The following is a 13,093-nucleotide window of genomic DNA, read 5'->3' on the forward strand; positions in this document are numbered from 1 at the left end:
TTCTCAAGGGGGTTCGTCGTTTGAATTATACATTTCATATTCGATACTTAACTATATTTTCCGAACTCTTTATTGATTTAAGCATAAGTCCTCGACATAATATTTTTTTTTGCAAAATCCCTTATCCTATTCACTCATATATAGGATTTAATTGTTGACAAACGACTCTAACCAAAAGGTTCGCTCCACACCTGATCATATGTCAAACAACCAAATTCTGCTTTTAACATATTGTAATGCAAGTTACGGAGGGTTCGCCACAATGAGATGTAATGACTCTCACGGTTCATATACTTCTACGTGTTCTTTGAATCATAGTTTCCTCGACATCGGGACCTGCAGTTTTGGATCAGAAGGATGTCGTCCGCCACTGCCGCTTTATTCTTCTCTTATTCCTCCTCGTTTGCTCAGGCCGTGCCCTTTGAATCATCTCCTTCGACTCTTCCGAGTAGCGGCATGTACGAGTGTGAGATAGATACAATGCTCCATGGGCTGAATTGCAGGGATGACTCTTTGTGCCTGCAGGTGGAATGTTAATGGTCTCTGCATCGAAACCCAGCCCATTTTGTCTTTAATGCTAATCATAGGATTCAAGAACTAGCATCTGAATTGAAATCGATTGATGTGGCTTATAGATAATTAATTGAATTAATTAATAGAGAATAAACTATAAGAACACTTCTTCCAGGACTATAACTTGTTAGGAAAATTCAAAGACTAGTTCTAATCATCAAATTGTCTAACACATTTTCCATCTCAAGCATTTATAATCGTTCGCTTTGCAAATCCAAGAACTGCTTGGCCTACGCATCAGCCACTTCAAAAACACTGCTGTGAACTTTGAGAAAAAGGGTTTAATATATCACTTGTGTCTAACATGAAATGGAAGTGATTAACCTATCAACCCTTTTCCTGAAGTTTAATTACCTTGTCACTGTATGCCTCTCACTTTCATCACATTGCTTTGTTTAATGGACAATTTTCCACGAGAATCTCATGCATTTGGGACCATCTTACCATTCGCATAGATAATTATGTTTGCTCCTTTTGTTGAAAAAGGAAACAAAAACCAGAGAAGATATTACATCTTTGGTTGGTTGTCAAGATTTCTACAACAACAGGTGGCCTACTAGTCCACACAACATGCCATTGGTAGATGCTCCTTCCTTTTCCAATGATGAAGATAGGCAATAGGTGGTTGGTTTCCCCACTATCATTCACACAAATACATAATACTGGCTTAAGATCTTGTACTAAAATCACTGTATCATTGAGACCTTGTACTAAAATCATTGTATCATGAACTCTTGATAAGTAATTGAATAGGGTGGAAAATCCTCCCTATTCATTTTTGGGCAATTTCTATAAAAATAAAGCTTCACTTTTTAAACTTTTCCGAAAGGTGCCTATAGTTTCCAATTTTTTCATTTGGTACTCTTTATTTTTTCTAATACCCATTATCTTCATCTATCACTAAGGAGGGATACGACAATGTGTCGATGAGCAACAGTGAGAAAAGTGCAAGAGTATTGAGATCTTGTGATGGGACGAAAATAATGAGTGATAATAAAAGATATTATGGATATTATAAAAAATAGAAGCAAAAAATATAAAAAAGTTTTAAACAGGAGACACCATCCAAAACAAGTTTAAGCAGATGCAAAATCAAATCGATATTGAAGATTTATCATATATTCTCAATCAAAATCTATCAGTGATATTTTTTAGATAAAAAAATTTAAAGAAAATATGAAAACTTAAAGAAGAAGAATAAGAAAAAAAAAAACTTGTACACCAAAAGATCAATCAAATTAATTTTTTTCTTAGCTTCGTACAAGTAAAACTAATAAATACAATTGATTTTCAGCTCATGTAACCCTGGAATAATGATTAGTTAGTTCAGACCACATCAACATTGGAAGTTTATTAATGCTTCAACATTTAAAAATTTAGGAAGACCATATATTTATATATATATATATATGTAAGCTAGTAGTGTATTTGGAGAGAATAGGCTTTCCTATATGATTACCTTTAAGTGCGCCACAAAGCTATCTCCCATTAACTAAATCATGAGGAGAATTTAGAACAAGCTTTGTGATGGCACGCCTGCAACCGATGGACCAAAGAATGAACACTACTTACATAGGTGGAGCATCCAATATTGGTTGATGATTGTTACACCTTTCGAGGGACACTAAATAGCTGCCTGTGATCATGTCTAATCCCGCACAGCTATAGTTACTTTGTCTTCTGGTCCAATTCCCAAGTCCGACAAGATTACTTTGACTCACATCGTTGATGAACTGAGTCGAGGATCTATTCACCATTCAACTATATCCTAGTCAAGGATGATTCAGTCGACAACATTCAATGTTATATAGTATCTATTTAGTGTCGGATGAGGTGGCGTTTATGACCGGCCGACAAGACCCTGTAATGATCGAGCGGAAAGAAGTATAGTAAAGAAGCAAAAAGAGGGGTTTGCTAACGAAGGAAATGAGACCTTTAAGGCGTCCATACACTTGAATAATTATTTAATTTGGGTTCTTGATTTCGTTTAATAATGTAATCAATGAATATGAATTGATTGACCAAACTCCTTCCCCCATCTCTATTGACAACCAAACCAAGTAGACCGTTGACCAGTCAAATCCTTTTATATATATATATATATATATTCTAAAAGTGAAACTCTTAATGGGATATCCCTACGACGATATTTTCGATAATGTCCACTTAAGTGAGTAATATATTTGAATAAGTTGAGACTAAAATTATTATGTGTCTTGGATGTATTTATATGACTTTTTTTTATATTGGGTGTTGGGAGAGAGGAAGGGTTGTTATGTAACTTATATGATAACGATAGTATAAGAATTGATCATAATTATTCTTCATCGATATTAAACTATTATATTCATTCATTACGTTAGTAAAAAATGTCATCAATCAGGACTGGTATGCCCATTCACCATACTGTTTGTACGATAATAAGTGTGTGAAGATTGTCTGTACTTCTTTTCTAGTTAGAACTTATAAGATACAATCATATCAAATTGAGCTGGTGATGAAAGATTGCTTAAATGACTCTCATATGAAGATGAGGTGTTAGAATGATAGTATTGACATATATAATGCTGATTGATGAATTAAATCATTCTCATCATTATATATATATAGAGAGAGAGAGAGTGTGTGTGTGTGTATGTGAGTGTCTGGGACCATCCAAGTACCACCACTTGTTTTGTTTGGTATGGAATCGACAACTCAAGAACAATAATGGTACGGAGTATACCAATCTACAGAAGTAGTAGGAGTCTGCATGTCGGTAGAGAGCGGCCAATGTGTGTCATATTCTTGGCATACAGACATTTGAGCCACCAGGGTGGTTCCTTTATTAAGTTCCTACAATTATCATTAATCACAGTGGTAATACTAAAATCGTCTTCATTCTAACACTAATTTCCTCATTTCTTATCATGAATTTTCTGTTAAAGTACCCATATATAATTTATTGTTGATATATATATATATGTATATATAATCTTAATCTCAGTTTTAGAATCAACAATTCTGATTCTTTATATAAATTTGGAACCCGAGCCGGAACTGTATCAGTTCTAAGTGATTCTGATTTTGTAATGAAATGATATATTATAATTTTTATTTTTTTTTCAAAATACTTCATTAATCAATGATTTATTAAACTTTTGAAAAGAATAAACTCATATATTTGATAATTTATTTTTTTACTTTTTTAGTCCGTTCAAATTAAATTATCATAATATAATTTTCATTTGATTCGGTTCGAACTGAACCATCATTAGTCTCCATGATTAGTGTAGCTATAGGAGTGAGATTGGTTAATTTCAACTCCACTTATAGCTGAAAAAAACATAATTATGATTTCGTAATTAAAATATGAAGAAACGTACACATATTTATTATTTAGAAAATGAGAAAAATAGTATATTTATGTTCAAAAATTATGATATGATACATATATTCCTTCAAATATTAAGATCCCTCACATACATCAATTCTGTTATGATGAATTCCATGTATTAATCATGATTAATAGTCATTAGTGAGAGCTAATTTGAATTTTTAAAAAAAGTATGGAACTCTAAAATATCCTAAACATTTTCCTTATATCTATTTTAAAAATAATTATAAATAAATATTACTTTATGACCTTTGGGCATCATATATGGTCTTACCATTTCGCGAATAGTTGATAGATAGTTGCCTAAGATACATACATTAAAATTGTTTATTAACATATGTACACATAATTATTTACATTGTTAAAAATATTATAACACAGTGTTTATGTACAAATTTTATAAAAAAATATGTTTTAAAAAATATTAGAAAAACACTATAACTCAGTAAAAAAAATACGGTAATGTAATATTTTTATTTTCAGTAATATTAGAAAAACACTGTAACATAGAGTTTTTATTTTAGTAATATTAAGAAAATACTGTAACACAGTATAAAAATATTGTAACATAGTATATTTTTTTTTATTATATCATAGTATTTTATTTTTTGATATTACTAAAGACACTATAATACAGTATACAAATATTATAACTAGACTTTGATCCATAAGAAAAAAAAAAAAAGAAAAAAAAGATAGGTGATTGAGGATATTTTAGATATTAAAAAAAAGGTCAGAAAATTTTGGAAATAGGAGGTGTTTATAAAAAAAATAGAAAAAAATTTCTAAGAATTCACTCTATATTTATCTTTAATATAAAAATAAAAAATAAAAACAAAGTAGAGGAAATGAAGTTGACTTTTCATGTAATGGCGAGGAAGTCGTTTTGATTCTCTACAAAACTGATTTGATACATGTCATCTATCGCCTGCCCATGTGGAAAATGGCCACTGCCACAGTGGGTGGTCAGCTTTCCACCCATATCTCGTCCATTGCGGTGGACGGTCCACAACTTGGAAAATGGAATACCACTCTGCTTGCTACCTTCCAACTCTCGTTTGCGTCACCCAACTGCTGCAGCATCGAAGGAAACTACGGCACACTACAATGCGGGCGGCTGCAAACTTATTTGACCGCATATGATTCATCCATTTTATTAGTGCGCTAAGAGTAGTCAAAGCGTTGAGCAATGCTGCCAACCAATAGGTTTTCACGAGTTCATCTCAGTCTTTGGATTATTATCTTTGATCATTGTCTCTCTCCGCTATTCCAGAATCCACAGCTAAAGCAATTCCGTATGGGATATGCTATCTAACGCCTCTTTGAATTCTTCGATAGAAGTTTCGCAGAGTTGAACACCTTGATGAGTACTTGTCGTATGTCATTCGATGTTTTGCTGATAGTGTTCATCTGAACACCAAAGTCAATTGTTCAGATAATTTTGGAATGTCAGCAAAACGTGAGTAATGTGGCATTTTGTTCTTTGATGACGTTTCTAACAGTACCTCAAAGAAGTTGCCTCCCAAGGAAGGAAGTATGTACGACTAAATCTTTTGGTCAAAGTTAATTTAATGTGCCAATACGTACTCATCTTTCTTCTTCTTCTTCTTCTTCCCGTGGCTCTCCCTTTATTAAGCTTCTTGGGATGGATTTGAGTGTGGGATTGTGATGGAGTGGTTGGGCTGTTACTAGATCGATATCTCTGGCGGCAAATCCAATTTAAAATAATGGCCCTGCAGGAGTGCGACAAATGAACAAGATTTAGGTAGGTTTAGGAGGGATGGTGGGTAGTGTTCTTCCTTCCACCTTCTCTGCTTAATACGTGGGACCGTCGGGTGCCTTCTCTTTGTTGTGATCCCTCCTCTGTTTTGCTTTCTGTGGTTGGGAGAGAATCGTCATCTACCTTTTTCTTTTAAGAGTTTGCATGCAACTGCTAAATAGGTTTACTTGTTGGATTTCCAAGTCGCTCTGTTCTGAAACCTGAGCTTTAGGAACTCTCTTCTCTTTTAGGTTCATGAAACTTTTAATTCTTATTGGCACACAAGAAATATATGCTGGTTGAGGGGACGAATTCCAGTGATCAACTTAATCGAGCAATTAGGACAGTGGCGATACAGGAAACCAAGCATGATGGTGGAGAAGGGAGCCTTCGATCAGGGGAAGGGCAAAGAAAGATGCGTACTGGTGGGGCTGCAGATGGATGCCAATGGCAAGGAGTTGCTCAACTGGGCTATGAGCAGAGTAGCAGAGCAAGGCGACCGTGTCATGGCCGTCCATGTCTGCCGCGATTCAGGTACTATCTCGACAACCGTGAACTCCCCTGTTATCTACTTGAGCATAATCTCCTGATTCATGAAGCAACTCTTGTTTCAGACCTCAAGAACACCACCACCCTTTCTCTGATCAGGCAGTTGGATGGGTATCTCGCAGCATACGATGGCTTCTGTGAGCTTAAGCAAGTGAGTCATCTTTTGCTTGCCTACTGATGCATTCGGGGAAACAATTATCCTGATTTTTAGCTTCTAGGTTGTTTTAGTGGGTCGGGTGTCAAGGGGGAACTCGATTCGTAAGGTCATGGTGAAGGAAGCCAAGCTCTGTGATGCCATGAAAGTTGTGGTCGGAGTAAACCAGCACTGCGCTTTGGTGTAGGTTTTAGCATCTGCTTCCTGTTCCAATTGGATTGCAATCCAGCCGCCTTCACAAACCTGATCTATTCCCCTTTCCTTCTTTGTTCAGGGGATCAGCTTCACTAGCTAAGTATTGTGCCAAGAAGCTCCCTCCAACCACTGCTGTAATTGCAATACAAGACGGAAAGATCGTCTTCGAAAGGGAAGTCGCTAAACCATCTCAAGGTATTGTTTTGTCATGCAAACTTCCTATAGTATATGACAACAAAAATTGATCCTCGAATCGATTTCTTTCATTGAATTCAGGAGAAGAACCAAGAACCTTGCATCCAAGCACCGTCATAAAACACAAAGCAATTAGCCCAAGTTCTACGAAGACGGCAGATGTCGGAACCACAGTCCTAGCGCAGAAGAAGACGGCAGAAGCAAGGCTGGGCTGGCCCTTGCTGGGGAGAGGAGTACCAAAGCACCTGGAAGCATCGAGGGAAGAAGTTTCAAGGAAGATGTCTGTCGTCCAATGGGTCATGAACCTTCCGAATAGATCTCTGTCATTCACCACGCTGCAGCTGGATCTAATTCAGGAGCTGAAGACCATCCTCGGCCACACCAACTCCAATTGCAGATGGTTTCAATACGATGAACTTCGTAGTTCAACCAATCAGTTCTGTTCAGGTTCCTTCCGAAACGATATGCACTGCATCTTCACAGACTTGGTCATATAATCCTCCTCTTGACGATCAATTCCAATTCTGTAACAGGAAATGTGATCGGGAACGGAGGGAGCAGCCGAGTCTACAGCGGATGCCTTCCAAATGGCCGGCATGTAGCCATAAAATCGTCGAAGCTTTCCGAAGAAGCATCAAGGGATTTCCTTTCGGAGTTTAACATCATCACTAAGCTGGATCATAAGCTCATCGTTCCACTGATCGGCATCTGTGTTGAGGACAACACTCTTCTTTCGGTTTACAATTACTTCCCCACCGGAAGTTTAGAGGAAAACCTCCATGGTGAGATACAGATATTCATTTAATCTACACAGACCAGTCTCTCATTCGTCGTCAAAGGTTGACTTCAATCACATAGTTGTTTGGTGCTTGGCTTACAGGAAAGGATGCTAATTCTGCACTCCCTTGGGACCTGAGATATAAGGTGGCAACTGGGGTTGCTGAGGCTCTCAGCTACCTGCACAATGGCTGTTCCAACCCAGTGGTAATTCACAGAGATGTGAAGTCCTCCAACATTCTGCTCACTGATGAATTCGAGCCTCAGGTAGCATCCATTAACCATTGATGAACCCTTCTATTTCAGCACCAGCTTTGACACAGCCTCATCCATGTAACAGTTATCTGATTTTGGCTTAGCTATCTGGGCACCGACAACTTCAACCTGCCTGACACACGACGATGTCGTCGGGACGTTTGGGTAAGTATCCGATTCTCCATGTTAAATTCATGCAGAGTAGCAGTGATTTATCTCATCGAAAGCGGTAAATGATGATATGAATCCATCGACAGATACCTTGCTCCAGAGTACTTCATGTATGGGAAGGTCAGCGACAAGATCGATGTCTTTGCTTTCGGTGTCGTTCTGCTTGAGCTGTTAACAGGAAGAAGACCAATCAGTGACGACAACCCTAAAGGCCAAGAAAGCTTGGTGATGTGGGTATGCACCTTCTCCTACGCGTGTTTTCCATTCTAACGCGAGAAGGAAAAGCTTATTTCGCACTGATCATGCAACTCTGAAATGTTCTGCTGATCCCGATCGATCATTCTGTTCGTAGGCGACACCGATACTAGAGAGAGGGGATTTCATGGAACTGTTGGATCCCAATGTAAAGGAGAACTATGATGAGGTCCAAATGAGAAGAATCGCTTTAGCTGCATCTCTTTGCACCACGAGGAGAGCGTGCCTTCGACCTCGGATGAGGGAGGCAAGTACAAGCCACATACTTCCGTTTGACTATCCCAATTCCACTCCCTGTGTTCATCCTCATGGTGTCTCGTGACAGATACTGAGCCTTCTGCAAGGGGAAGAGGAAATCGAGGCATGGATAGGCTGCCACATCGATGCTACCTCGAACAGGTTGGATTGCCAAGATGATGAAGCTTTTCCATCTTCGAGCGTCGGGTCGCATATCGGCATGGCATTGCTTGATGTTGATGAAGATGATGCATCACTCAGCAGCTTTGACCAGAGCAACCTTGGTTCTCTGGAAGAGTACCTGAGAGATCGGTGGAGCCGTTCCTCAAGCTTTGATTAGCCAACTCTTTCATTTTACTTTCTTTCAATTTGTATTCGAGTGGTTTATGAAATTGACTGCACAGTGCCAAAGCCATTAAGAATGGTGGCAGTTTTCGGATTGGAGAAACAATATAGAACGAGAGATTCATTAACAAGAGTCGAAATATCAGTGGGATTAGGACACCATAAAAGAAGACTCCCATCCATTAAGAATTCCTAATCGGCATCGGAGAAGACATCCCATCGCATTAAAAGTCGCATGTGTCGGACTATAGGATCTGCTAAAACGACGACCACCATCTCTATATTATAGAGAGAGGTCTCCCGTACTCTCCTCCCCTATCTGTGCCGTCCCAACTGTGGTTGCAGCGTTGCGCCCTCGATATTGTGCCGGTCCTACTCGAGGTACGTCTCATCCTAAAGGTATTATTGTTGATCGCCACCCCTTCTGTGTAAAGCCGCCGCCGGTCATTCTCTACAATCAGTAGTTCCCTAATACTCTTTAATTTTCATATCAGTCTGTATTCCGAGGGTGTGATACCAACAAAATTTCTGCCATCAAGAGCTGGTGATCCATGTTTCTGCAGCTGCAGGTTCATCAGTGATGTTATATCCTCTCTACCATGGTGATCATAACCAGTCGGATTCAACCATTATATCGCACGCGTAGAAAATTTAGAATGAATAGATTGACTCGATTAATTTTTGGATAACCTTCGTGAATCGATTAGGTTACATAATAGCGATCCAATTTTATGATTAGATGAAAGATTAATTGAATATTTTTAATTTATTTTTATCATTTTTTATTTAAGAGGATATTTATATTAATTATTTTTTTAATTGACCCATCGGTTCGATTCGACCAATTGACCAATTCGCTTCCGAATGGTTTTGTTTATGGCGGTTCGGGTTCTTGCGAACCGGTCTAGCCAAGATTAAAATCCGGTTCGGTGCAAGTCTAATTTCTCTGTGGATTGGGCCTCATTGAGACACAGACAACTGATGCTTGACACTTTCTATATATTTTTATTTGGCAGAGAATTAATTGCTCGTTATTCACAAGTAATAGAATTAAATAGCTAACAAAATTAGGAGTTATTGGGGCCAAATTAATAGGCGACGACTAGCTAATTATTCTGGTTATTTTCTGTAATCATGATTAGATTTACATGTTAAATGATACCAATATATATTATAGCATGCAGAATTCGTATATGGAGATTTATGTGTTGAATATATTATGATTTTGGGTGCTATGAATGGATAGAGTGACATGGCTTCCGAGGATGGCAAGAAGATGATCACACCGAGGAGCTCGGACGGCCAGGAGTTCAGGTTGGAGATGGAAGCATGCATGATGTGTGAGATACTCATGTTCGTCTTCGACGACTGCGGCACGGAGAGAGAAGTTACTCTACCCAACGTCAATGGCGAGACCCTGAAAAAAGTCATCGAGTACTTGAAGAAGCACACAGAATCCACCTCCAAAGGGCCTGATGACGACGAGCTCAAGGCATGGGACGATGAGTTCATGAAGGTCGACACGAACACCCTCCACGACCTACTGAAAGTGGGTCCCTGCGCCTTGTTTCATATCGATTATGGTGGTTTCTTTTCCTCGAACATTGTGTTGCTTGATACATTGTTGGTCTTCTTCTGCCAGGCATCCAATTATTTGATCATCCAAGACCTGTTGGATTTGTGTGTGAAGACAACCGCAGAACTAATGAGAGGGAAAAGAGTAGAGGACATCCGTGAGATCTTCAATATAAAGAGTGATTTCACCAAAGAAGAAGAGGCGGAGATCGGAAAAGCCAACCGGTGGGCGTTTAGTTGAGAGATGCATGCTTTTGGTTGATGACTCTACTACTAAATTGCTTTTAATCTGCTAGTTTATGGTGTATAGTTAAAAGATGAAGCATAGTTATTTTTATTTTAATTCATATATTTTTTTTATTCGAAACCAAAAGGTTACGATTGATAAATTTTAATTTTGAAAATTTTAAATGATTAGTTTAATATTATTGGGATTGATAAATATGGTTTATACATTGAAAGTATGGAATCTAAGAATTTGGATAGGCTTATTTATGGATGGAAACGGATATTATTGATTTATACTTTCTTTTACGGATCCTAACCTTTCGAATTAGGCAAGGCTTAGAGAACAAAAATTAACCTCCTGTATATATTTGTTATTGAAGCTTTGGAATTCACAGATTTCTTATCCAAGTGTAATAGTATTTTGTTTTCTTCTACTTTACTGTGAATTCTGAGATAGATTATTCATGAAAGGAAAGAAGGAAGAATTTGAGATAGATTATTCATGAGATAGATCAAGAATTCTTCAAGTGTATCATAACCAGATAGTTCTTGTTCTTCAAAATCAAGAAATTAAAGCAAATGATATTATAGTAAACATAAGAGTGTTAACTTCTTTGCATCGTTAGTAGTAAAATATTATTTTGATCTATGGAAAAAAAATATTATTTTGATGGTGAAATTAACTTAACATCTAGAATATGATTAAGATTATCAAGATAGTTGATAAGATCATTTGGTTCCATATTGATTGAGGAGTATCGGAACTAAGGACTCATATCTTTTACCCTGAAAATATCTTTTAGAACTATGAATAAATGAGGATAAATCAAATTTATAATTAATACATTCAAATGATATGAGAAACTATTTAACTTATTATATCATGTTTAGGGTGTTTGATTAAGTTGATTGCTCTATAAAAACTTGTTTTTTTTTTACCGGTAATGAAGAAAATAATTATCGGCATTACATTAGTAGAATTTTTAGCCATGATTAATAGCTAAGGAAATAACCAATAGTACTATTGATTTAAAGTTTCATCTATATTTCGTTTAATATGAAATATTCATTTGCATCCTATTATATTATGCTGGCATAAGACTTTGCCAACTTTAATATATCTCTCTCTCTTAGAGGCAATGATAATTGCATGAAATAGTAGTTTATCTTAACCTATCCGATATGTGTATTTATTAATATATCAAAACATATTATTAAAAAAAGAATCAAATTATGCCTTCCAAGAAGCTTTATTTTTAGAGTTGTGTTTGAGAAATGACTAAGAACGTAGCTTTCAGAAAAATCAAAGTGATCTAACTAATGGAAGGGATCGAAACAAGAAGCGTATTGTCCGCTATTATAAGGATAAATATGAAAAAGGGAATAAATAATAGAGAGAGAGAGAGAGAGAGAGAGAGAGAGAGAGAGAGAGAAACTCATGGGAGTATTTATGGTTCCCATACCATCAAATGTTTCTATGAAATATGAAAATTACTATTCATATGATTACAAGCCTTTGTACATGTCTCAATTAACAATACAAGTAAGATATATATATATAGTTAGTGGACAATATATAGTGGATCCAATAATAAGAGGCTAATTTCAATTAATTCATAATCAATAATATCAAGAAGAAAAATGTATATGTACGACTAATAGAAATTATATATAGTAAATCCTATAACAATAACTTACAAATTATAATAAAATCACAATAAGTAAAGAGTATATGGACATCATATTAACAATAAAAGTAAAAAAAAACTAATATATGGTTAATGGGTTATATATAATAGACTAATTATAATCAATTCACAGTCAAGATTATTAGGAAACAATCACCAACAAATATGCAAAGAAATAATCCTTCATGCCTCATATGATTTTTCTTTTTATTTTTTATATGATTTCTTTTAAATATGCCAAACAAATATGGGTTTTGTATGATGCCTTATGTGATTTTTCTTGATTAATTGGATTGAATTTATAACTTGCTTCCACTTCATTTTGGATTCAGACTGTCATGTACCCAACACCCACATACTCCCTAATACTACTGACTGATTAGTGCAACTACAATCATTACCATGAGCCGAATTAGGATACTATGAAAGGAGAGTCCAAAAAATCGATAAAGCAAAGTTGTCCCACCACCTCAATATATAGAGCAAGCAATATCGTCTTATCTCATCATTCTAGAGGCATTGTACGATCTTGACGTCGTGTAGTGTTCCTTGGCTCTAAGAGGTACTTTTCCGATCCTTTTCTTTAGTTCGTATTATCAATCTTAGATCTTCTACAATCAAGGACGAGATGCTTGCACAGAGATATGATTTCGGATGTTTCACACATCATTCTTACACACACTCACATTAGAAAGAGATGATGCATTATTGTATTTTATGACTTCATAGGGAATCTCATCTTGTGGAACATAGCATGCTGT

At 36.5% G+C, this 13,093-nt stretch overlaps 2 protein-coding genes across 3 annotated transcripts; both read left to right on the top strand.

Annotated features, from left to right (window-relative positions):
• Positions 1-5,566: 5,566 nt before the first annotated feature.
• Positions 5,567-8,931, top strand: LOC103983427 (protein kinase STUNTED-like). Of its 2 annotated transcripts, XM_065106287.1 has the most exons (12): positions 5,567-5,714; positions 5,960-6,242; positions 6,323-6,408; positions 6,476-6,594; positions 6,686-6,801; positions 6,883-7,248; positions 7,335-7,583; positions 7,682-7,845; positions 7,919-7,998; positions 8,091-8,238; positions 8,357-8,506; positions 8,585-8,931. In XM_065106287.1, exons 2-12 carry the CDS (start codon positions 6,077-6,079, stop codon positions 8,834-8,836), a joined length of 1,896 nt encoding a protein of 631 aa, XP_064962359.1. In that variant the 5' UTR covers positions 5,567-5,714; positions 5,960-6,076; the 3' UTR covers positions 8,837-8,931. The 2 variants fall into 2 exon arrangements, with proteins under 2 accessions (XP_064962359.1, XP_064962360.1); XM_065106288.1 differs by lacking the exon at positions 5,567-5,714 and having other exon boundaries at positions 6,204-6,242; positions 6,486-6,594.
• Positions 8,932-10,093: 1,162 nt separating this feature from the next.
• Positions 10,094-10,657, top strand: LOC135608808 (SKP1-like protein 1A). The gene has a single exon (XM_065101851.1). The coding sequence runs from the start codon at positions 10,094-10,096 to the stop codon at positions 10,655-10,657; it is 564 nt and encodes a 187-aa protein (XP_064957923.1).
• Positions 10,658-13,093: the final 2,436 nt, after the last annotated feature.

This window comes from Musa acuminata, chromosome BXJ2-4, assembly GCF_036884655.1.
Source record: "Musa acuminata AAA Group cultivar baxijiao chromosome BXJ2-4, Cavendish_Baxijiao_AAA, whole genome shotgun sequence".
NCBI lineage: Eukaryota > Viridiplantae > Streptophyta > Magnoliopsida > Zingiberales > Musaceae > Musa > Musa acuminata.

Excerpts from the sequence above, each read along its gene's own strand:
- LOC135608808 (XM_065101851.1), top strand. The coding sequence starts at position 10,094 with ATGGCTTCCGAGGATGGCAAGAAGATGATCACACCGAGGAGCTCGGAC.
- LOC103983427 (XM_065106287.1), top strand. The coding sequence starts at position 6,077 with ATGATGGTGGAGAAGGGAGCCTTCGATCAGGGGAAGGGCAAAGAAAGA. Across the intron at positions 8,239-8,356 it reads AAGAAAGCTTGGTGATGTGG|GCGACACCGATACTAGAGAG; the intron begins GTATGCACCTTC and ends TTCTGTTCGTAG. Across the intron at positions 8,507-8,584 it reads TTCGACCTCGGATGAGGGAG|ATACTGAGCCTTCTGCAAGG; the intron begins GCAAGTACAAGC and ends GTCTCGTGACAG.